General features: G+C 51.5%; 1 protein-coding gene and 1 long non-coding RNA gene across 3 annotated transcripts in view; one reads left to right on the top strand and one right to left on the bottom strand.

The window, feature by feature from the left end:
- The window catches only part of LOC135244402 (uncharacterized), a 58,799-nt gene extending 49,153 nt beyond the window's left edge, over positions 1-9,646 (top strand). The window contains exon 4 of the long non-coding RNA XR_010326961.1: positions 9,344-9,646. This is a non-coding gene — a long non-coding RNA (uncharacterized LOC135244402). The remainder of the gene's footprint in view (positions 1-9,343) is intronic.
- The window catches only part of mark1 (MAP/microtubule affinity-regulating kinase 1), a 79,779-nt gene that overhangs the window by 47,252 nt on the left and 8,037 nt on the right, over positions 1-24,490 (bottom strand). For both annotated transcript variants that reach the window (XM_064316638.1, XM_064316637.1), the window contains exons 2-3: positions 11,126-11,332; positions 7,826-7,879 (exon numbers count right to left, since the gene is read on the bottom strand). In XM_064316638.1, the coding sequence (XP_064172708.1) occupies positions 7,826-7,879; positions 11,126-11,332 (261 nt within the window). The remainder of the gene's footprint in view (positions 1-7,825; positions 7,880-11,125; positions 11,333-24,490) is intronic.

Genomic DNA, 24,490 nt, shown 5'->3' with positions numbered 1-24,490 from the left:
ACAGCAGGGCGGGGGGTGGGGCGGGGGACTCTGCAGTGGGCTCTGCAAACAGGCTAACGACCCAGCAGGCCCTACTACGCCTACAAAGGGAACATACTGTTAGAGAGATTGCTTTCCACTTATAAATCCTGTGATCTGATTGGTTTCCACTTATAAATCCTGCAATCCTATTGGTTTCAACAAGTCTAAGCTAGTGGTCTATCTACCATACGTTACTACTATCTTTATGTTAAAGGAGTTTACTGCAACCAGCCAACCAACCAACCTCATATATTCATGTACGTATTGACCAGCATGGCCAAATTTGAAGAACACACAACTTTTTTTGGACAGCCTCTTAAGAGGCCCTCACGCCTGCACGCTTCCTGCTAGACAGGTCCTGAGGAGAATCAGCCTCTCTCCTACAGTCATTAGTCATCCTGCTCTCTCTCTCTCGCTCTCGCTCTCGCTCTCTCTCCCTCTCTCTGCACCCTGAAGCCACACTTCCTCCGGTCTGGGTACGACTGGCTGACTGTGGGTGGAAATCGGGGGGATGAGGATGTGGTCGGCTCTCAGCTGTCAGCTTCCGGAAGAACAAACTGAGTCAGGCAACCCCCCCCCCCCCCGAGTATGTGTTCTGAGGTTTGACCTGCCACAGAGCCAGCCACATTTTTAGACTACTTTAACTGTAGCCTGTTTAATAAATACATAAAGCTTATTACAAATACATAATATTACACATCACAGTCCGCAACCCCTTAAATCCATACCATGTACCGTATGTGATAAAGAAATATGGAGAAGCAGAAATGCGCCATGTTCCACAGGACCTTCTTGACTAACAAGGATGGCTGCGCTGGACCTGGGAAATCTTGGACTTGGGCTTTGGAGACCTACTGTTGGAATGCCGTTTGGCCCATCGCCGTGGTTACAGACAGCCAGAGCGACATCAGCGAATGAGCATCTTTGAGATGCTAGAAATGCAAGATGCTCCACTGGAATGGGAACCCAGACTGCCTGGGCCTTCCTGTGGCCAATCCCCCGCCCTCAAACATCTGTGTAATGGCCAAGAGGAAGGAACGATTGGCTCCCTCAAATCTTTCCATATTAGTGTTTGTTCAAAGTCAATGTTAGCTCAAGTTAATGATTTCATAGGGTCAGCGGCACTGGAAGGGATTTATGGTGTTTTCAGTGATAGCGCTTTAATTGCATACACCTACAGGATGATAAAAGGCGGGTGAAACCAGGTGTTTGTTTCCTCACCTGTCCCGCCGTCCTCACAGTCGCTCAGAGTCCCTGCATCACATCTACACACAAGCAGCTCTGAAGCCTACACTGCAGCTCCTTCCCCAACATGGGGCATAGACACACCAGCAGCAGCACATCAAGAGACTACATTTGATCATTAGATAGTCAGCTTTAGCCAGAGTCACATTCAGTGACCGACCTTCATTAACTCCAGTACAAGAGACATGCAGCCAGCCATTTCCCCCTCATACACAACATCACACACATTAAAGCCCCTCACACACACAACATCACACACATTAAAGCATTTCCCTCTCACACAACATCACACACATTAAAGCATTTCCCCCTCACACAACATCACACAGCCAACATTTTTGAACTGGTTCAATTGCAGATTGACAAGTGAGTGAAGCATTGGGGTCTTAACTGCTGAAACTGTGGTCATCTGCATACTGAAACTGTAAAAGAAAATAGGAGTTCAATGACAGAGCAAATTGAGCCAAACCAGCGTTATGTTGGAATGAACGTACAGAAGTATAAAACTATGTTAGAGATTTTAATCATATGGTTTCAGCAGCCTGAACTGATGCAGATATCAGCTGTGACAAATAGCAGCGGTGGGTCCCTGGAGCAGAGTTGTGAAAGCCACGATGTTGACTGGATGTGTTTTAAATGCACACGCTGCGCGAGCGGCGTTTAAACCACAACTGAGGGTCGTAATGCGTTTGCAGGGCTTTCCCTCTCCGCGCGCGACACTGCAGGGCTTTCCCTCTCCGCGTGCAACGCTGCAGGGCTTTCCCTCTCCGCGTGCAACGCTGCAGGGCTTTCCCTCTCCGCGCGCAACACTGCAGGGCTTTCCCTCTCCGCGCGCAACGCTGCAGGGCTTTCCCTCTCCGCGCGCAACACTGCAGGGCTTTCCCTCTCCGCGCGCAACACTGCAGGGCTTTCCCTCTCCGCGCGCAACGCTGCAGGGCTTTCCCTCTCCGCGCGCAACACTGCAGGGCTTTCCCTCTCCGCGCGCAACACTGCAGGGCTTTCCCTCTCCGCGCGCAACACTGCAGGGCTTTCCCTCTCCGCGCGCAACGCTGCAGGTTTTACACAGCCGCGCGAAAAACAGCGGTCTCCAGAGAGCGCTCCCCTGCTGAAGCTGACGCTTAAACTGATTCGCAAATCCGCCTCTTCAGCGGCGTGCAGCAAACCGCCTGATACAAGGAACGTTTCATTCAAATAGGGATGTTGGCGTATGTTTGCCAAGCACTCTGTTTTTACTCATTTTTCTGAAGGCTTGTGCATCCATTTGCTTTTATGTCCATATCAGAAAGTGATAGAGGAAATGATATTTGGTCTGACAGAGGAAAAAGAAACAACGTTCTCTACTGTTTTTGAATTCTCCAGCGCTTCCAGACCAGGCTCACGGATTTTGGGTCGTGTATGTTTGAGCAGAACAGACTGAGCATCGTATGAGTAATCAGGAAGCGAGCGGAATTCCTTCCCTCTAAGGCACGGTGACGCGGGCCTGCTAATCCACGGGCTCGCTCTGATATTTTTAGCTGTTCCCACCACAGAAAACTGCAACCGAAAGACAAGCAATGAAACAGATCTTGTGGTTCGCCAGTTCGGTTGAATTTTATTGTGCAGCAGGCCACATTAAAATGAGAATTCAAAGACCGAAGAATCTGTGCCATAGATGCTGACTCAATGCTGCTAAGCTGAGCAGCACAGTGGAATGGTTCAGTATGTTTAACACTTTGTGGAAAAATAAAACTGGGCTTAATAAAACCTCATACTGGCTTATGGAGTACATCTCCTGCAGAGTACTGTAATGACCTTACCAGGCTGTAGCTCACATCTTCGCTCAGCTCTCATCTCTGGCCTTTTTGCCATGTAGTGGCAAAAGGAGATACTGCAGTTCACTGCTGAAGGAGCAGCAGAGTCGGACAGTGAGTGACTCTACTGTAACTCTGCCTCCTCTGCCCACAGCCAATCTGTGGTGTGGGGATGGCTGGTTTAAGCAGCCACACCTGCCCTGGGTCAAGCTAATTAGACCTGGCCAATTGGATAATTGGTTAATAATTAGATAATTGGCCAGGCTAATTGGACCCAGGAACAGGAGTGGCTGCACCTGTGCGTAGTGAGGTAATCACTGCGCACAGGTTAAATCTGCCATCCCCACCCACATCAGGAGCTTCTCTGTCATGACAGTGTTTGAGATCTGCTCACTTGGCTGTAACATCTTGCCAAACCCTCATGGAATAAATGTGGACTGTTTTAACATCATCTCCCTGTGTCTCTGTGCTGGAGGGCCCCAAAGAAAAGCCACTTCGGTGGCCTGTGGCAGGCGTGTTTGCCACAGTGGCGCCCAACGTGGGGCTCCTCCAGCACAGCAAAGAGGCACAGGAGGGCCAGCCAGGAAGCACACTGGAGGAGGGGCGGCTGAGGTGTTCCCGACAGGGCTTCGGGCGGATCCTCCGGGCCAAAAATGGGGAGCGGAAGATGACCAGGGAGGGGAAGGAGGCAATCCTCAGCTGGGACGCTGAGGAGCTGCACCTGGCCGAGGAGGCAGGTCAGCGACGGGCGGTGCACGAGAGGTGGTCGCGCCGTGAGCTGGACTTGGCCGGGAAGGCGGGTCAGCCACGGGCGGCGCACGAGCGGTGGCCGCGCCGTTTTGCTTCCTTTCTCGTCCGTTTGGTTGTTTTTAGCTCTTTGTTTTGGCCTGGTTGGTTTGCCCGGAGCCCATGAGGGGATAAGCCTGCAGCCGCCCGCCAGCAGAGCCGACTGGCGGCCACCACAGCCACGAGGGTTCCTGGTCCCCAGCACCACAAGGCCAGTCCACCAGCCCACCAGCCCAGCCACCCCACCACAGCCCCTGGAACAGCCCAAGCCGGTGACGCCCCCACCAGCCAGCAGAGCAGCCCAGGACTTCCCGTGCTCCAGGAGGGAGGAGGAAGAAGGGCTGCCTGGTCGTCCGAAGGAGGGTCACCGCATGTACTGGACTGTTCGGGGCCACCACCCTGACTTTTTTTATTTAATTTTTTAGCGTGTTTGGAGTGTTTTGTTTTGTTTGTTGTCTTTGGCTTTGTTGGGAGTGTGGGGGTGGGGGTGGGGGTGGGGGGAGTAGGCTTCGGCCAGGGATTCTCCCTGGCCTCAGTTTGGCGTTGGGGGTATGTGGTGTGGGGATGGCTGGTTTAAGCAGCCACACCTGCCCTGGGTCAAGCTAATTAGACCTGGCCAATTGGATAATTGGTTAATAATTAGATAATTGGCCAGGCTAATTGGACCCAGGAACAGGAGTGGCTGCACCTGTGCGTAGTGAGGTAATCACTGCGCACAGGTTAAATCTGCCATCCCCACCCACATCAGGAGCTTCTCTGTCATGACAGTGTTTGAGATCTGCTCACTTGGCTGTAACATCTTGCCAAACCCTCATGGAATAAATGTGGACTGTTTTAACATCATCTCCCTGTGTCTCTGTGCTGGAGGGCCCCAAAGAAAAGCCACTTCGGTGGCCTGTGGCAGGCGTGTTTGCCACACAATCATTGCACTCCATTTCGTCTGGTACGGGGTCACATGGGTCTGTGGTGAGTTACAGTATCTGTGATTCCTGCCCTTTCAAATGCAGTAGAACAGGGGCCTGACTGACACCTAAGTCAACCAATAGCACTAGCGGTTGGTGATAAGCACCTCCTTCCACTGTCACTGGAGTAATGGTATGAGATGCTGATTATCAGTCAGTTGAGTAGCGCACTCAAAAGTACTCTTTGTTACGTCATTACATTTTTTAAAGACTAACTGTTAGTACAGGTTTTTTCTTTCTGGAAATTGTGTGTGATTAGGTGTTGAGGTTTCTTTGATTGATCAAGATGAAAGGCGTTTCAAGCTTATCGCTTGTCAGACGGCTGTTGTTGTTGCGAGACTTGGTGGTGTTTTAGGGTGCACTGTGCCTCGAGCAGAAGGCCAGACGGCTGTTTCTGAGTTCGACAGGAAGCAGAAAATGTGCCCGACTGCCGCGATTAGTGATTAGTCAGCCCTGTACCTGGGCGGGGGGGCAGGGGGTGGAATCCGTCACTGGTTTCCTTAAATAAACGACGTGGCATATATTCTCTGTAAAGCACAATATATAAAATGCGCACAGACTGTCTGCTCTACAAAAAAAAAAGCACACATGCTGACTCAGCTCCTCTATATTTGTGAGGAATTGTGAGTTTAACGGCTGAATGGACTCACACAGGAGCCGCGGGCATTCAGCACAGTGCTGAGCCTCGGGTGAATTCCCTCATACACCAGGGCTGCCCCACCTGAGTCTGCACATACACCAGGGCTGCCCCACCTGAGTCTGCACACACACCAGGGCTGCCCCACCTGAGTCTGCACATACACCAGGGCTGCCCCACCTGAGTCTGCACATACACCAGGGCTGCCCAAGCCTGCTCCTGAAGATCTACCATCCTATAAGTGTTAATTTCAACCCTAACAAAGCCACACCTCATTCAACAGCTAGAGCAGGGCTGCCCAACCCTGTTGCTGGAGATCTACTGTCCTGTAGGCTTTCATTTCAACCATAACTTGGCACACCCTACTCTACTAATTGCCAGTCCAAAGAGAAGAGGACTGAAATGAAAACTTATCGGATGAGGTAACAGAGTTGGGCAGGGCTGCTCTAGAAACACCTGAGGAACGGGTTGCCAAATATTGCCAACCAGAGGCTATTGCACAGGTGGGATTCAGACATTAATTACTGTAAGTAAATAAGATCCCAGCATGCAATGGGGTCATGCGTAAAAAATGCTGGCTGGGCTTGGCTGCCTGTAATTACAGCTAGCATGTCTGCAGCGGGACACCTGGGTAACTGCGAAAGAGGGGCACCTGGGTAACTGTGAAAGAGCGGCACCTGGGTAACTGTGAAAGAGGGGCACCTGGGTAACTGTGAAAGCGGGGCACCTGGGTAACTATGGAAGCAGAGCACCTGGGTAACTGTGAAAGAGGGGCACCTGGGTAACTATGGAAGCAGAGCACCTGGGTAACTATGGAAGCAGAGCACCTGGGTAACTATGGAAGCAGAGCACCTGGGTAACTGTGAAAGAGGGGCACCTGGGTAACTCTGGAAGCAGAGCACCTGGGTAACTGTGAAAGAGGGGCACCTGGGTAACTGGAAGCAGAGCACCTGGGTAACTATGGAAGCAGAGCACCTGGGTAACTATGGAAGCAGAGCACCTGGGTAACTGTGAAAGAGGGGCACCTGGGTAACTGTGAAAGAGGGGCACCTGGGTAACTATGGAAGCAGAGCACCTGGGTAACTGTGAAAGAGGGGCACCTGGGTAACTATGGAAGCGAGGCGGTCGCTGAGGCGGGTTTGGCGGGAGCGCCCGAAGCGCCAGCGCTCGCTGCGTTCCGCACTTAGCACAGCTACGTCAGCGCGGGACTCCGCGGGCTTGTGCTCCGAGATCGCAGAGTCAGCGCGTTCGTTTGGAGAGCGAAGCCAAACCCGGCAATCAGGAGCCAATCAGGTGACCGCACGTTTACACCGGGGGCACCGAGGAGCCGCATCAATCAGAAGCAGCGGTGGCGTCCCGCCCAATTAAGCAACTTAGCATTGATTGCTTCTTTTTTTTTTTTGGTCCACTACCTGTACAGGGGCCTCAGTGCTCCATCAATCACATTTCAGCACTGCACGGCATCCTCAGGGCACGCGTCTGTGTGATGGTACAGGCCTGAACCCCTGCAACCACTGACCACCGCTACGCCTCACTCATTCTGCCCTCAGTGCCTGGTTAACATCTACAGCCCGGTTACTGCCTTCACCTCTAATGCACAACTCCAAAACACAGCATAACAGCCAGGGGTACTGTACTGTACTGTACTGTACTGCACGGGCCCCACACACCCCTAAGACATGATCATCAATGCACTGCAAAAGCAGGAGGCTTTTCAGCGTGTGGAACAGGTCTCGGTTCTGCATCTGTTTCCCGTAAGAGCCCATCCTGGGATAAAGACGCAGTTTAGCCGCTCAGGGAGTTTAAACAGGAGTTAATGTGCAACCAGCTGTAAGTGCAGTTACTGCTGCAGCTCCTGACGGTAAACAGTGGCCTGTACCAGCAGGGTCTGGAGAGAGGGCGGCAGGACGAGTAGCTCTCGAGACGCATGAGAGGGAGAGCTTTAGAACAGCAGAACAGCACGTTCAAACGCTTAGCATCAGTCAGGCTGCAGAACAGCACGTTCAAATGCTTAACACCAGCCAGGCTGCAGAACAGCACGTCCAAACACTTAATGTCAGCCAGGCCAGGGCTAGAGATTCTCAGGAAAAACGCGAAGGATGACGTTTTTTGTGCCACAAGGAAGATGAAAAGTTGTCCTTATGCATCAAATGGCACCACAGGACCGTACCACAGCCGGATCGTACCACAACAGGACTGTATCACAGCTGGACCGTACCGCAACAGGACCGTACCACAGCCGGACCGTACCACAGCCGGACCGTACCACAGCCGGACCGTACCACAGCCGGGCCGTACCACAACAGGACCGTATCACAGCCGGACCGTACCGCAACAGGACCGTGCCGCGTATCCCAGCAGAGGAATCGGAGTGTGTCTCTTACCTTCTGCAGACTCGTAGGGTTCAGCTGAGTCTTGTCTATTATCTTCACAGCGACCTGGAGATCAAAGAGACATGACACGTGAGAACTGTGCACTTACTGTGGATCAAACCCACAGCGAGCCTGTGCTCCAGGCACAGGGAGGGGCCACAGGCGCTAGCCTGTGTTCCAGACACAGGGAGGGGCCACAGGCCACTGTTCCACTACAGCATTTTTGTACATCATTGTAACACTCGCCCAAAAGGCACTGGCTAACAAGGCTCTGCACAGAAACCCTAAACCAGGCCTACTAAACTCTGGTCCTGGGGGGGTGGGGTGGGCTGAGGCTGGTAAGGGGGGGGGGCACACACCATTTTGCAGGTTCTCTGGTTGTTTTTACAGTCCTCTCTCCCCCTCAGGGCTGGAGAGAGAAGCTTCCATCACAAATTCAGCGATTTGTCGATCGGGGTGGCTAAGTGCCTAGCTGGAGCGCAAGCCTGCAGACACTGGAGATCTTCCTGGACCACAGTTAGGCAACGCAGCCAGAAAGTGCTCATTTATGTTCTAACAATAGCGCAGCCTTACGTCAGCACAGGATGTCTCTGCAGACAGCCCGCGCGTTCGCTACTCTGGGCGTACGAGTCCACATCAACGTGAGGAAACACGCATGTGGCCACTGATGTCCTGCTCGGTGGACATGACAAGTTCCGGACACAACCGGTTTGGCCTTCCTAACAGACGCCATGGTGGGAGGTCAACTGCATTTAAGATGCATTCAATATGGGGCTGATTTTTTCCAAGGATGACGTGTTCCTAAGTTGAAAGATTTAGGAGCACACTTATGCGTCCCAATTAGCAGATGCACTCCTAAATTAGTTTTCCAGTTAGCGCACATCAATTTCCAGGAGCAAATGCCCCTAAAATGGGAGCACCGTGGAGCCCCTTGCGCAGAGCTGAACACTGCGCCCGGCGCTGGGCTCTGCTGGTACCCGCGACACTGGATGACACCTTTCAGGAGGAACCTGCCTGGCAGGAGGCTGAGTGCCCTCTGGAGAGTCCCAGCCGCTCAAGTTGTTTTGTGCGGCTGTCTGAGTGGTAAAACGTCTTGGCAGGTGCAGAGGCACCATTGTCTAGCAGAGCACTACTTCCTGGAATTAAGGAGGGGGGAGGGGGGGATGAAAGCACTCCAGAGCACTTTGACTGAGATGACTGTTTGGACAGAGTCAGAGGGCCGGTGTGTCATCGCGGAGTCCTTACGGTCAGCAGCCACACCTGGCGTCAGGCGGACCGGCGGCAGGGCCAGAGTGTGACGGAAATGTCTAAGTGCGTGTGGGGCAGGGAGCGGCATGCTTCTATCAGCATTCATATTCTTTTATACCCCTTTTAAGTGGGCAGTAGTATATATCCTCTGTCTCTCACATACACACACACACACGTACACACACACACACACACACACACACACACAGGCCCCTCTCCACTTCCTCTTGACACAGACTCAAAAGGATGAGGGCTCTTAATCCTTTCCTCTGTTTCATCCAGGGGTAAGCTCTATTCCAAGAGGTAACCGTGGTGACAGAACATTCCAAACACGGGACCAGAAACCGCATCAAGGAGCCAGCGAGGACCCAGAGGCGTGATCCCCGGCCAGACCTCAGGCGTGATCACGGCCAGCTGCCGCACAGGCTTACCTGCCCTTTATAAAATATTATAGAGAACAACCAGCAGGCGTATGGGGCGGTAATTAACGAGGCTGTTGTTTGTGTGTGAGGGAGGGAGACGGCCGGGCTGGCGGGTCGGCAGGGGAAATCACAGCTGTTTATTCACAGGGCTGAGGTCCAGCGATGGAAACGCCGCGGGGACAGGGGACGGGGGGGGGGTTATGGGGCGCGTGGACGGCGGATCGCACAGATAAGCCGTAATGTGGCGGAGGGGATGCAGGGCCATGCGGTACGTGCTCACGGAGGGGCTGAGGAGAGGAGATGGGCAGCCTGATAACCCCTCGCAGCTCACTGAGGCTCTGCAGACAGAAAGAGCAGCTGGCCAATAATCTGCAGCAGACCTGGTTAAACGCTTTAACCCTTTCAATGCCAGTACAATACCCACTTTTACTATGAATTACTCTTCATCTTGTGATATTGTTTGATATATTATTGCTTGTAATGATATTCTGAAAAAAATATTCCTTCATGTGATTTTACATTTTTAGTCCATTTTGGATTCATTTTCTTGGGATCTACAAGATGCTTTCAATTTTAATGGTATCCGAAGGGTTAAAGTACTCAAATATCAGAAACGCTTCTGACCCAGGTGTGCTCTAGTGGTTCAGGGCCCAGCAGGGACTGCCTACAGCTACCAGACAACAGGGCCTGTATTCATTAAACATCCCAGGGCAGGAATCACTATGAGCTCAAATTTATATTAAAAAAGACAGCAGGGCATATTATTATTACGAATAATAATAATAATACTCATAATAAAAATAATAATAATATTTTGCAGTAGTAACCATCATTGTCACATAACACCAGCGTAAGAGTGGACAAACCGCACAGCTGTATTATATGACGCACCTGATGTGTGCTACAGTGGCCTCATGGAGCAGAGATATTATCTGGTTAAGCACCGGTGGAGTGCCTGGTGGGCTCGATTAATGCACTGAGCACATCCCTTGGGGCTGGCAGATCATTACTTAACGACGAGCAATTTGTCACACGGACGAGCCGGGAGGCCGGTATCTATGGCTCTTAGCTGAACATTCTAATGCTGATGTCACAATCACTGCTGGTAATGGAAAGTAATGGAGTTCTAGAACACTGACTTGGAATTCTGAAAAAAAAAACGTTCCAAAAAACCTGCTCTCCGAAGGGTCAAAGAGGGGCTAGGGTTCAGCTCTTGGGCGCCAGTCTTGCCAGTCGGCACCAGCAGGTGAAAACACCTGGAGGTCTCTTTACCCCCGCTGACATGGCATCCACTCTCTTCTTCTCCTTCATTACAGTGTGAAGCACTGTCAGACACCACCTCCTTTTTCCAGTCCGTTCACCGATCTTGCTGAATTATCATGAGTCTACTGTACCAGAGTCTAACTACTGTTTCTGACTTTCTGACCAATATTCTGTGAGAAGATGGTGGTCTCAGTCACCAACCCCTGCCTCACAGCCTCGTGAATTAGCCCTGAATTGTCATACGCCCGATCAGGCAAGCAGCTAAGCAGTTTTACCTGGTCCGACACTTGGATCTGCTTGCCCCGGGCACCTAGTTATTGTTAAACCCCGTCAGGACGAAACGGGGACACGGACAGAAACGATGGTCGAGCAGCCTCACCTCTCGTCCGGTGAGCACGTGCCGGGCCAGCTTGACCTTGGCGAAGTTGCCCTTGCCGATGGTCTTGAGCAGGCGGTAGTTGCCCACGTGCGGGTGCTCGTCGCCGGCCGAGGCCAGGGAGTTCCGGCATCGCGGCAGGCTCTGCCGGCTGCTGGACTTGGTGGGCGGGGCCACCGGCGGCTCGGGGTAGCCGTCCACCGACGTGTGCTGGGGAGAGGAATCATGGGTAAAGGTTAGCCAGGTTAGCGTCATGGACCAGGTCAACCCCGGCGTTACAAGACGGTCGCCATGGGCACAGGCTGCGTGAGGGCGGGAGGGGAGAGGGCTGGCTGGGGTCACTTCCCAGTTTCCCGGAGACAGAGCGGAGGTTCTCTCCTCACACTGACAGTTTTTTGGCGAAGCAGCGGTCGTTTCCCCGAGCTCCAGTCCAACAGGGCCGTTCCTGTAACGGCGTGTCTGGAACCTGTTTAACTGAGCAGGACCAGAACCGGCCGAGGACAGCATGTTCTCCTGATCCCACTGAGAACGGAGACCGCAACAACAGGTCCGCTAACGCTAAAACAGACCGTCACTGCTCGACCCAAAACTGAGGAGCAAATCAGAATCTCCTCTCACTGATATCCTAGAGCACTGAGCCGGAAAAAAAACTTACACTCCAACAGAAACGCTCAGAAACACTCGGCTTTCAATACCTTTGCTGGACTTGTTCTGTGTCCCTCTCAGCGCCGACAGAACACAACCGTGGTGTAAACGCGTCTGGCCCAAAACGATCGCACTCAAACCTATTTTATACCAGCGTGGCTTCGGCCCCCAGCCACGTACAGTAAGACTCCGCACGTAGGACGGTCCACAAACATGCGTGTCTGGGCACATGGGTTTCTGCCTCTGTGGGCGGGGCTACGCAGTCACGCAACGCACACACATGCACATACACACCTTCACACCCCCGCATGTGCACACACACACACACACACACACACATCCACGCGCGCACACAAACACAAATCACCACAACAGTGAGGAAAAAAAAGACCTCGATGTGCAAGGAGAGATGTTCTATGATTTTTATCAAAGGAGGGAGTCCATTTAGAAATGACAGCAACACTGATATTCTATTGAATTAATATCAGTGGAGTAGAATCAAATGGAAAGTATTTTCCTACAGTAAATAAGAAGCTGTTTCCAAGACACAAATCCAGGACTCTGGTTGTCGTGTGTAAAGCGGGTTACAGATCGTAGCACCTGTGCTACGTAACCTTTCATCTTCATCACTCAGTCACACAGTCAGCAGTCTTCCTCCCCCCAGCTCAGTTTCAGCGAGGCCTCACTCATAAAAAAGGATTTAAATTCAATTAAACTGATTATATTATCACTGTGTTTGGCACAGGCATTCTAAACAGAACCGGAAAAACCGGTGTTTTGCAGAGCGGAGGTCACACAAAGACACATTTAAATACACAAACGCCATTGTCCGTCTAATGAAGCACCACAAAGCATCACCGGGAACTGGATGAATTACAGGGTAGTTCTGCTGCACTCCAAATACAGCTCAGTGCACTCGAACACAAAGCCGTAGAGGCTGGCTTCCAGCCCGTCGGAGGGGAAATTATTGCTCTGAGCAGCACTGCAGGCTAGCAGAAGTCCGCAGTACGCAGGCTAAGAGGAAGCAACCCCAGGCTTACTGTGCGTGTGGTAAATCTCCACTCTGAGCGTGCGTACTGTAAGAGGGCACATGTTCATTACACTGCAGCTATTCCCAGAACAGCACGTTCTAAAGCATGGTCCATGCTCACCAGTGAAGCATTTGCAAGGCCTGCCTTTGAGATATAGTCAGTTTTGCTATGTAATGTACGGTAGGTTTTGCTATGTAATGTATGGTACATTATGCTATGTAGTTTATGGTAGGTTTTGCTATGTAATTTATGGTACATTTTGCTATGTAATGTACGGTAGGTTTTGCAATGTAATGTATGGATACAAGCAAACAGTTTTTCCCAATGATGAATTATTAAAAAACGAAAGCAACATGATTTCTGCCCAAAAAAAAGCCGCAAAGGTCACAAGGTCACCACAACTCATCAGCAGGTGATGCAAGAAAACACAACTTGATTGTGCATTAGTTTAGGACAAAGTGCGGATCCTGATAGCCAAAACCGCATTTATGGAGAAAGAATTACTTTATTTATACATTAGAATAGAAGCAGAATATCCAATTGGCATCCTGTCTGCAATCTTAAGCTCTCAGAAGGGATTAGCGACTACGCACATGTGCCTTCTTTGAAGCAACAGTTCTTCTTCCCTTGTGGTTCCACAGGGTGGTCCAGGCCACACTTGCATATTTAATGCCTGCGTGCCACGCATGTCTCTCATAATTAAATGGCTTTCGTTATCACAGGCATATAGCGCGAATGTGCTGAGACATCACATCCAGCAGAAAAATCCAGGGCTACAAACCAGGGGAACTCCGCCAATTACCCAAGAGTGTACCCGCCATTTGCTTCCACCAGTGAAGTATTGCTTTACTGTCCAAACAGCAGGATGTAGTTTTTGGCACGAGCGTTGTCAGTAATCACACTGCCCCTCCTTACTCCCAGTCTTTCTGGGTTTTAATAACTTCCTAATATTGATACAGAGCACTAGAAGCGCGAGATCCAGACCAGGAATTCCATCCCAGCTCGCCACTGCTTCTACTGGCATTTCCACATTCCGTTTTATTTCCAACTAAAATGGAAGAGCAGTTTATGGGAAGTCTTTAAAACATCAAGTATAGATCCTTAACTGCATTCACATTAAAAAAAATTTTCATATAACCATATTGGGTGGAAAAAAACCTCTAAAGTAGAACTTCAAAAGCCCCTCTTTTCTTCCCCGTTACACAAACATACCGCTTGTGTTCTCCATCTGTTAGGTCTATTCTGGCAGTCCGTAACAGGTGAGGAGAAATTATTAAATAATGTTGTTAATAAAGTCACATCATCCCAACTTAGTATAGCCCCCCCTCCATCCCCCTATCTAGAGCCCCATGCTCCCCTCTCCCCAAAAAAAGGATCCTTAAAGGTCTTTTTGTTTTCAACCGTACCAGTAAAAGGAGCACAATTGGCTGAAACAGTCCCAATGTCTCTAGGAGTCTACACGGACAGAAATGCTCCACCTGTTTCTCCTCCAAGTGCTTCTCACGCTGGCCTGCAGTGTAGTACAGTCAGTTATGAAGCGGTTATGAAGCAGTTATGAAGCTGGCCTCATTCCTGAGGCGGTGCAGTCTGTAGCCTGGAGAGTCAGGCAGAGTGGAGGGCGGTCGTGCGTGTGTGTGTGTGTGTGCGTATGTGCGTGTGTGTACGTATGTGTGCGTGCGTGCGTGTGTGTGCGTGCATGTGTGTGTGTTCGTGTGTGCGTGTGTGTGTGTGTGTGTGCGTGTGTGTGCGTGTGTGCGTGTGTGCGTGTGCGTGGTACAACTGAGCAGAGACTCCCTGGAATCCATTTCAATACAAACACAAATACTGTTGTGTTAATGTTGTGAATTGTGAAAAAAATACAATGCAAATGTATTTCTACTATGTTATAAAATCATGACACATTTATTAGTTACAGATGAAGTACAGTGACTATATTATATATAGCAGAGAAGTCAATGAGCAGAATGAGGATACAGATGTAATTAAGATCAGACTAAAAAAGAAAATCTACCTGATAAAGGCACTGGTATCTATTGATCCTGGATAAACTGTTTAATGAAATCTTACAAACGCTTTTCGATGAGCGGGCCCCTTAAAGGGGGGGGGGCGGCATCTCTCCAGGCTTATTTTATTTCTCCACACAAGCGATGACTCACCAAAGACAGATCCGCTCTGACTCACGCGCCCAGGTACCCTGAGCGATGGGGGACCTGCCGCTCTGTGTCACGCGCGAGTCTTAAACTCTCCCTCACATCTGCTGCTCCCCCTCACATCTGCTGCTCCCCCTCACATCTGCTGCTCTCCCTCACATCTGCTGCTCCCCCTCACATCTGCTGCTCTCCCTCACATCTGCTGCTCCCCCTCACATCTGCTGCTCTCCCTCACATCTGCTGCTCCCCCTCACATCTGCTGCTCTCCCTCACATCTGCTGCTCTCCCTCACATCTGCTGCTCCCCCTCACATCTGCTGCTCTCCCTCACATCTGCTGCTCCCCCTCACATCTGCTGCTCTCCCTCACATCTGCTGTTCTCCTTCACATCTGCTGATGCTGCTCCCCCTCACATCTGCTGCTCTCCCTCACATCTGATGATGCTGCTCCCCTTCACATCTACTGATGCTGCTCCCCCTGACATCTACTGCTCTCCCTCACATCTGCTGCTGCTGCTCCCCCTCACATCTACTGCTTTCCCTCACATCTGCTGCTGCTGCTCCCCCTCACATCTACTACTCTCCCTCATATCTGCTGATGCTGCTCTGTCTCACGTCTCTGTCTTCAGAGTGTGTGTGTGTGTATATACACCACTATAATGTTTTTTCTGTTTTTATTTTTACTTGTTATAAACACGCAAGATGCAAGTGTAAATAACTATAGGAGATGCTAGAAGGTGCATTTCCTTCAATACTTGGCAAAGCTACCGTTGCTTCCATCTGCAGCCATTCATAGAGGTAGCACATGTTAGCATGCAACCTGTAGATATTATCTAAAATTTTTATACTGGATGCACAGGGATGAAATTGGTATTGATCTTATATTCCAACTTTGGGCAAGATGGCCAAAAAGCGAATTTCCCCAAAAATTGGACTATCACTTTAAGATTTCTCCCCATTTAAAACATGATTAATGAAACTGTTTGAACCCCCTCATTATGAAACACGCTGTTCCTCTGTCCTGGCGTGGAATGCATTATCTGATTATGCATTCTAACGGTGCAGGCTTTATCCTCACCGTAAACAGCTGAAAACAAACTGATTTGATGGATGTGGGTCAGGCTCTGTGCCAACCAATTTGGAATTAAAACAGAGCATTACAGAAGTTCTGAGGGGAATTTGTTGGTATTACACAGATTCAGACATGCTGGAGCAGCGGGTTGGGTGAAACGGGTCAGTATCTTGACCTCCATGCAATTCAAACGGAAAAGGTCTGCAGTTTGGAGAGACTTCATGATGGTGTAATTATGCAGACTTAAAACGCAGAAGCCTCGTTCCCCCTATCAGTGTTAGTGAAGGATAACAAACAGAGAGAGAGAGGCGCGTCCATCCTTCCTCTCACTCAGCCTGGAGTCTGAACGCACGGACAGCCTTACACACTGTAAGGTACACACTGAGTGTCCGGCCTGGTCCTCCAGCCTGGTCCTCCAGCTCATTAAACAGGCTGGCGGGAGTCCTGACCTGCTGCTGGACGGAACTAAAGATTACCCACAAACACACGCCGCTCGCTCACATCCCGGCCCAAGCTGTAGGACTTCAGCGGGGATACACTTTATCCGCCGCACTACAGACCTACAGCCCTACAGCACTACAGTACTACAGCACTACAGCTCTACAGCCCTACAGCCCTACAGCCCTACAGCACTACAGCACTATAGCCCTACTGCCCTACAGCTCTACAGCTCTACAGCTCTACAGCCCTACAGCCCTACAGCCCTACAGCACTACAGCCCTACAGCCCTACAGCCCTTCAGCTCTACAGCCCTATATCCCTACAGAACTACAGCCCTACAGCACTACAGCTCTACAGCCCTACAGCCCTACAGCCCTACAGCACTACAGCCCTACAGCCCTACAGCACTACAGCCCTACAGCACTACAGCCCTACAGCACTACAGCCCTACAGCACTACAGCACTACAGCCCTACAGCACTACAGCACTACAGCACTACAGCACTACAGCCCTACAGCACTACAGCCCTACAGTACTACAGCACTACAGCCCTACAGTACTACAGCACTACAAAAGTCCCGCCCGCGCACCCCCACATTGCTGACTGCAACACTGCATACAGAACCACGTCTAAACAATCCCTGCGTCTTCAAATAAGCCACAGGCCAAATACAGAATGACATAACTCATGTATGCAGTGCCCTGGAAAGCAGTCTGACATGTCATCATCAAACACGGGTCCTTTCAAGTCTGGCGGACACATCCGGTGGTTTGGGGCCGAGGTTTGCTGATGCGTGTAGCTCACGATGACCACAGTACTTAACAACTGCGTCTCACGATGTGCCACAGGTACCTACAATGCGACCACTGATTGACACAGTGTACTGCATCTGCGCCGATGGCACAGTTCCACATCTGCATCATCACGATGTGCGCACAGGTCTTATCTGCATACTCACGATGTGCAAGTGTACTTACAATCTGCGACTCCGTTTGGGCCACAGTGTCTATCTGCGTACTCACGCTGTGCACACAGTGTACTTACAATCTGCGTACTCACGATGTGCACACAGTGTACTTACAATCTGTGTACAGTCTGAAACGGAATAAAACCAGAGATCAAACCGAGACATCAATAGACTGTGCGCACGGAACAAACTGTCCTGAATATCTGTGTCCCACGTTCTCCTAATGCCCTCTGCCTGGCAACCTGTAAAAGCCCCCCCGCCCAGCGCCCCCCACCCACCCCCACCCCCACCCCATCAATCAGAATGGCTAGATGGAGCCGTTTTTTATGGTACCAGTTGGTCCAGAACATTTCACTCCTGTGCTCAGACAAAAATGAAGTCCTTTTTAATTCGTTTTTAAAAGTCATCCCTGTTTTGAAAATTTCAGTCAGGCTTCAGAACACTGAATGAAATCTGGGCCAGTTTCTAAACTTAGATAAAAACAACTGAAAACCAGAGGAAAGAATGAATCACTTTAAATAAATTCGAAGAAACAGAAAATGTTCCACATAACTTCCAAAAACAGAGATGTTATTCCTCCAGAAGAGCACCTATATTAACCATATATTACCCTGAATATCCATATAATATTCGTATTACCCAAAAAATACCTATATTACCCATATTAACCCAGATATTAACCATATATTACCAATATATTCCTGTGCTAACCTGAGACCTAACCTGCTGTCCTCAGGGACTCAAGCGTTAAGTCCCAGATGTTTATGTTTATAAGAGTGAATAAACTCACAGAAGTGTGTCTGTTATTCATTCAGTCTGTGTAAACATAGCATCACTATATACGTTTCTGAAAGCATATTTTCATGCTTTTAGACCTCAATCCCAATGGCACTGAGCCCCCCACTGCAAAGTCAGCCAGTCTTCAGTGACACTTCTGAATACCTAAAATATCCCCCACCGCACATACAACCGTCTGGACCAATCAAAAACATACGCAGAAACAGAAGTAATATATGAAAACCCCAGAAAGTGAACTATCCATTTAAACGGCCTGGGAAACCAATGCAAGAGTTTGCACTAAGTAAAGCCACAACAGACTCGTGGCCTCAGTTATGTGGAGTTACCTTTACCACGCCGGGCGCCAGTTCTTCCCTGTGCCTCTACCAGCTTTACACCACAGACACACGGACAAGCCTCCTGCCGCATTAACGTTACAGACATCCGAGCGTTTTACTGCGCCCAAAACAGGTCATTTAATGTTTAAAATAAAGAAGTGCAGATCAGAGATCTTTATCACTGCACAGACAGAGGGAGGAGAGGAAGGAGGGAGCAGGTTTGAAGGTCTGAGATGGGAAACAATACATCAGCATGTGACACGCCCACTTTGCCAGCCCTGACCTTCGCCAGGAGCGGTTTTCAGGGAGTCTGAAGACGACCAGACTGCGTGTGCAGCAGAGCAGACCCAGGGTACGCAGGGTGACACCGCACAGAGAAAAAAACCCTCTTTTTCTACGTCTCTTTATCAGTTCTGTGCCATAAAACGCTGATCAGTCGTCCTGTTGATCCAGAACAATGACCCCCCCAACCCTTTAGACAGCAGCAAGCATCCCTTTCGATGACTCACAGTTATAAGGGAAACATCCATTCTCACCAGTATTCAGGACTAAATTCTTCATTACGTTTTGATTAGCAACGCATTTTCTTGAAAAGTCCCAAAGTTCTGCAGCTGTTTTCAGACTGAACCGGCATCTAAAGTATTTTGGAGAGTTCTGAGTCCCAGTCTGGCGCAGGCCTTGGCGTCCTCCCGCATCCCCCCGACATGCCCCCCCCCCCCCTTCCACGTCCCACGCTGACCGCTACAGCTGCTGCCGTCCCTCCCGTCCCTGACCCCGCGTGCCACGCCCAAAACTAACAAAACCCCACTCGGGTTACCCCCACCCGAACGCTCGCGTTACGATGAGGTAACCCTAAACCAGCCGGAGCGCAGACCAGCCCCCCCGCCCCCCCCCTCCCCTCCCCCCCGATCAGCGCCGGCCGCCACCAGGGCCTCCATATGAGTCACCGCCACCGTGGCTAATGCGGCTAATGCAGCGTTGCCTGTGCCTCACTGCAGACACCGGGGGGGGGGGCTTCTCTCCCGCTCTACACTGCTGGTACACAGCAGAGGGTCAAACATCCCCCCGGCACACTAATAAGAGAGAAAGCACTCTGAGCTGGAGTGGGGAGATGGATTTAACTCTAACTCCCCCCCCCCCCCCCATGAGCTCCACTCAGACGCTTAAAAACATGTCTCCTGATGCGCAGAACGTTTCTGAACTCGCTAAATATCGTAACAGGAGAGAAGGGAGCAGCGCCAAGGGCTCTCAGTGCAACTGAAGAACCGCACAGAGAGGTCATGTGATCCCGCGGCTCAGATTTGAGGCAGGTATCCGATGACCAGGAAACCCGCGGCGCGGAGCGATCTGGAGCGGTTTGTGAAACACGCAAAGGCATAAAGGCTTAAGACCCGGCCTGCGCAGTGTTCAGCGTCACCGCTCTCCCCAGCACACCACGCCCAGGCACCTCCCACACCCAGACACCCCCACACCCAGGCACACCCCACGTCCAGGCACCTCCCACACCCAGACACCCCCCATACCCAGGCACACCCCACGTCCAGGCACCTCCACACCCAGACACCCCCACACCCAGGCACCCCACGTCCAGGCACCTCCCACCCAGACACCCCCACGCCCAGGCACCCCCACACCCAGACACCCCCACACCCAGGCACACCCACGTCCAGGCACCTCCCACACCCAGACACCCCCACGCCCAGGCACCTCCCACACCCCACGCCCAGACACGCCCCACACCCCACGCCCAGGCACCCCCACACCCAGACACCCCCACACCCAGACACCCCACCCCCACACCCAGGCACCCCCCACACCCCACACCCAGACACACCCCACACCCAGGCACCCCACACGCCCCACAGCCAGACACCTCCCACACCCCACAGCCAGGCACGCCCTGTGCCCTACGCCCAGGCACCTCCCACACCCCACAGCGACGCACGCCCTACACCCCACACCCCACAGCGATGCACGCCCTGTGCCCAGACGCGTTTTAAAATCATACACATAGCTGTCTATGCCTTTGATGGCAGTGTTATTATGCAAATCTTTATGCTAAAACTGCACATTCCAAGTAACATTAATCATGGTTAACAGGGAAATGCTGTTCTGAGCTGAAAATTTGTTAAATATTTTAAGCTTCATCCAAGATTCAGGGCATCCCTCTGCTTTACATATTGCCCTGAAAGATCAGATCTCCATCTTCCTTGTTCAAACGGAAAATAGAACAAAAGAATTTTGACATCTGAACTTGAGTTTCTGCTGTCCCAGAAACGTCCTCGTTTGGGGACTTGAGGTCCATCAGTACTCTGGTCTTCTCTACAATGAGGTCAGTCATCCAGGCTCTGTATCAAACAGCAATCCCTGCTCAGGTCAGTGCGCTCAAATTGAATTAAAAATTCTTTCCCCGTTCAGTTCTCAAGTCAGAGGATTATTGACTGTATGAAATCCGCAGAGTTTTCCTGTCCTTACACTCCTGTGATTACCCATATTCCTGTGCTGCTGTGATTACCCATAGTCCTGCGTTCCTGTGATTACCCATAGTCCTGTGCTGCTGTGATTACCCATAGTCCTGTGGTCCTGTGATTACCCATAGTCCTGTGGTCCTGTGATTACCCATAGTCCTGTGCTCTGGAGCTGTGTGTATGCGACCGCGCTGCCGCCCGTGTGGAGACCACAGGCACGCGTGTGGCGAGGCACTTTAGCGGGGTGGCTAGGGCCTCAGGACCCGGTGTGCCCAGCCTGGGGCACTGCCAGCCCGCCAGCCTGCCAGGTGTCTCACCTGAAGGGCTGCAGTGTGGACCGGCTCTGTACAGTGTGAGTCACGCCAGATGGGCCTGTAATGGAATCCCCTGACAGGCCTTTGTTAAGCAGGCGCGTTGTAATGCTCTGTGCTGTGCACTCATTCTGTGCTGTGAGCTCTCTCTGTGCTGTGAGCTCACTCTGTGCTGTGCTGTGAGCTCACTCTGTGCTGTGCGCTCACTCTGTGCTGTGAGCTCTCTCTGTGCTGTGAGCTCTCTCTGTGCTGTGAGCTCACTCTGTGCTGAGCTCGCTCTGTGCTGTGAGCTCCCTCTGCACTGAGCTCTCTCTGTGCTGTGAGCTCGCTCTGTGCTGTGAGCTCTCTCTGTGCTGTGAGCTCACTCTGTGCTGTGCGCTCTCTCTGTGCTGTGAGCTCTCTCTGTGCTGTGAGCTCACTCTGTGCTGTGCGCTCTCTCTCTGAGCTGTGTAGCTCACTCTGTGCGCTCGGCTGTGAGCCTCTGCTGCCTCTGTGCTGTGCGCTCCTCTGTGCTGTGCTGTGAGCTCACTCTGCGCAGGTCTGGCACAGTCGTGCAGCGCGAAACCCGTCTTCCGCCCTCGGGACGAGCCAGGCGCCCGTCTCTGTGCCTGTAGCACCCTCCCACTGAGAGTGCGGGCGACAAACAAAAAGGGGGCGTGGCTTTCCACGAGGCAGGAGGAGAGGAGAGAGAGAGAGAGAGAGAGAGAGGAAGAGAGAGAGAGAGAGAGGAGAGGAGAGGAGAGCAGAGAGAGAGGAGAGGAGAGCAGAGTGAGAGGAGGAGAGTGAAGAGAGGTGAGCAGAGAGAGAGTGAGAGAGGGAGGGAGAGGAGGAGAGGAGTGCAGCACTGGTAATAAGAGACAGGAAGAAGGCCATCTGGGCCTGTAAGGAGGTCAGTAGATCAAGTTCCGCTCACAGCGCCTGTGCTGCTTTAATAAAGCATTTCCAAGTACCAGTGCTGATCTGGGATATACCAGGGTAAGGTTAGGATAGCTACATGGAAAAACTTGGTCCTAGATCAGCATTCTGAACGGCTGTATGTAAATATGGACTACATCTCCCATGACACACCACACCACACAGGCAATCATTTCAGGAAGTCAGACACATTTCACCTCACAGTGGGAGGCATAATTTAAATACACAGAGGGGCCTGCATTTCGTCCATATATGCTCATGACTTTGATCATTAAATCCAGTTGCTGAATTTCATCATCACTGAAACAGTTTGGCAGTCACTAGTGGGGGATTAAAACATACGCTATATTTATTTGTCAGTCAAACTTAAGGACAGATGCGTGTTGTCTCAGGGCCACAGTTAGCAATAATCAGCCCTGCTGTAAGGATTCAGCAGCTCTCAGGGAAATCTGTTTGATCATCACTCGTGGAGGCCGGCTTAATCCGTCGCTGTTTACCGCAGCAGCACAGGATCACATTACCTGGTTACCATGGAGCTGTACGGCATCACCACACCCCACTCGGCTCAGTCAGCAGCGCGTTTCCCTCAGAGCTGAAGCACACAGTCACACCCCCTCTGACGTGCTGCTCCAGACCTTATCCTACAGGACCAATAACACCCGGCACACAGCACGCATGCAGGGAGGCCTGCGCTGTGACAGCTAGTACAGTCTGCCAGGTACGGCCTGTGGCTGCACAGGGGAGCGGATAACAGGCAGGCCTGTATGAGATGGTGATAATCCCACGCGAGCCTGGAGCTGGTGCAGGAGTAATGAAGGCCTGCTGTATTCAGACAGGCCTCAGCACAGCCTGACTTCCAAAGCCATGCAAGCCAAGTTAGCAGCACATCTCTGCTGTCTTTCTGGAAGGGGGGGCGGTCGACCGGTGCCATATGTGAGTCTCTCACATGGGTGGGGGTTCGACAAGGTGCTTTCTGAGCTGTGATCCCTTCCCTGCCTGTCACCCTCTCTGCTTTCCCACTGCCTGAGTCAACCCAACACACAGGAAACCACACAGAGGACACGAGGGCAGGCTGGTCCAGTCTCCATCCACCCTTTGAAGGGTAGGCTTTTTTAGAATGTTTTTTTTCCAAGAACGTTCTAGAACCACACTGGTTTCAGTTACCAGTAGTGATTATGACGTCAGCATTAGAATGTTCAGTTCAGAACATTCTAATCACATATTTGTGACCTCACAGCTTAAAGGGACAGGAAGAAATCACACCTGCATTTTCATCTCTCTCCTGGTGATAAACTATCACCTCATGCCCCTGGCAGATGGTGCCCTAGCCATGCGTGTGTGTGTGTGTGTGCATATGTGTGTGTGCGTGTCTTGATGCATGCTGGGATATATCTGTGTGCGTGCGAGCATATCTTAATGTAAAATGGGGATATGAGAAACCTGTGTGGCTTCCTTTGAGAGGATTAACAGCGTCTGACTGACGGGGGGGTGGGGGAATATGTCATGGCGTCTGATACGGACGAGCCCGAATGGCGGCGTAAATCACCCAGTTACCGCCCTCCGCACACGCCTGGTGGCGACCTCTTCTCCCGTTCGCACCGTAAATCCCACGCATGTCATCATCTCTGTCATGCGCTGATGTACACACTGACAGGTACAAAGGGGTCAGCATGTGCTGATGTACACACTGACAGGTACACAGTACTACACACAGGGGTCAGCAGTGAGTCCTCTTTCTGATGCCGGAAGGGAAGATGATACGGCCATAATGAAAGCTCATTATCCGCTACACAGGGGCGTCCGAATGGGTGATGCTGGGACACGTTATGGATCGTTATGGATATGGGCTCCGCCCCCACCAGCACAGAGCGGCGATACCATTGGATGCTTTGGCCTGCCACTCATTCTGTAGGACTTGTGAGATGGGCCAAAGGGGAATATCAGTTTGCTCCGCTTAACTGAGATGCAGTTCATTAAGCAGGGACCCAGAGACACGAATCAGCCGCTAGTGAGACAGTGACAAGAGTTCATCAGACAAAGTGCCCCCCCTACCCCACCACACCCCCCCCCTCCCCCCAGCAGCGCTAAAACCAGCCGCCGTCGCCCGTCTGAACTGCGCCTCCACACCACCGCCACAGCCGCCACCAGGGAGGGGAGGACCTCCAGGGGCCTCCGGGGTCCAAGACCGCGTTCTCTGAGGCAGCCGAAGATGGTCATAAAGGGTTAAAACCACGGGTGGGTGGCTGTAGAGAGG

The sequence above is a fragment of the Anguilla rostrata genome, chromosome 18 (genome assembly GCF_018555375.3).
Source record: "Anguilla rostrata isolate EN2019 chromosome 18, ASM1855537v3, whole genome shotgun sequence".
Classification (NCBI taxonomy): Eukaryota; Metazoa; Chordata; class Actinopteri; order Anguilliformes; family Anguillidae; genus Anguilla; species Anguilla rostrata.
The sequence above is the reverse complement of the archived record's forward strand: the minus strand, read 5'-3'. Positions and strand labels throughout refer to the sequence as shown.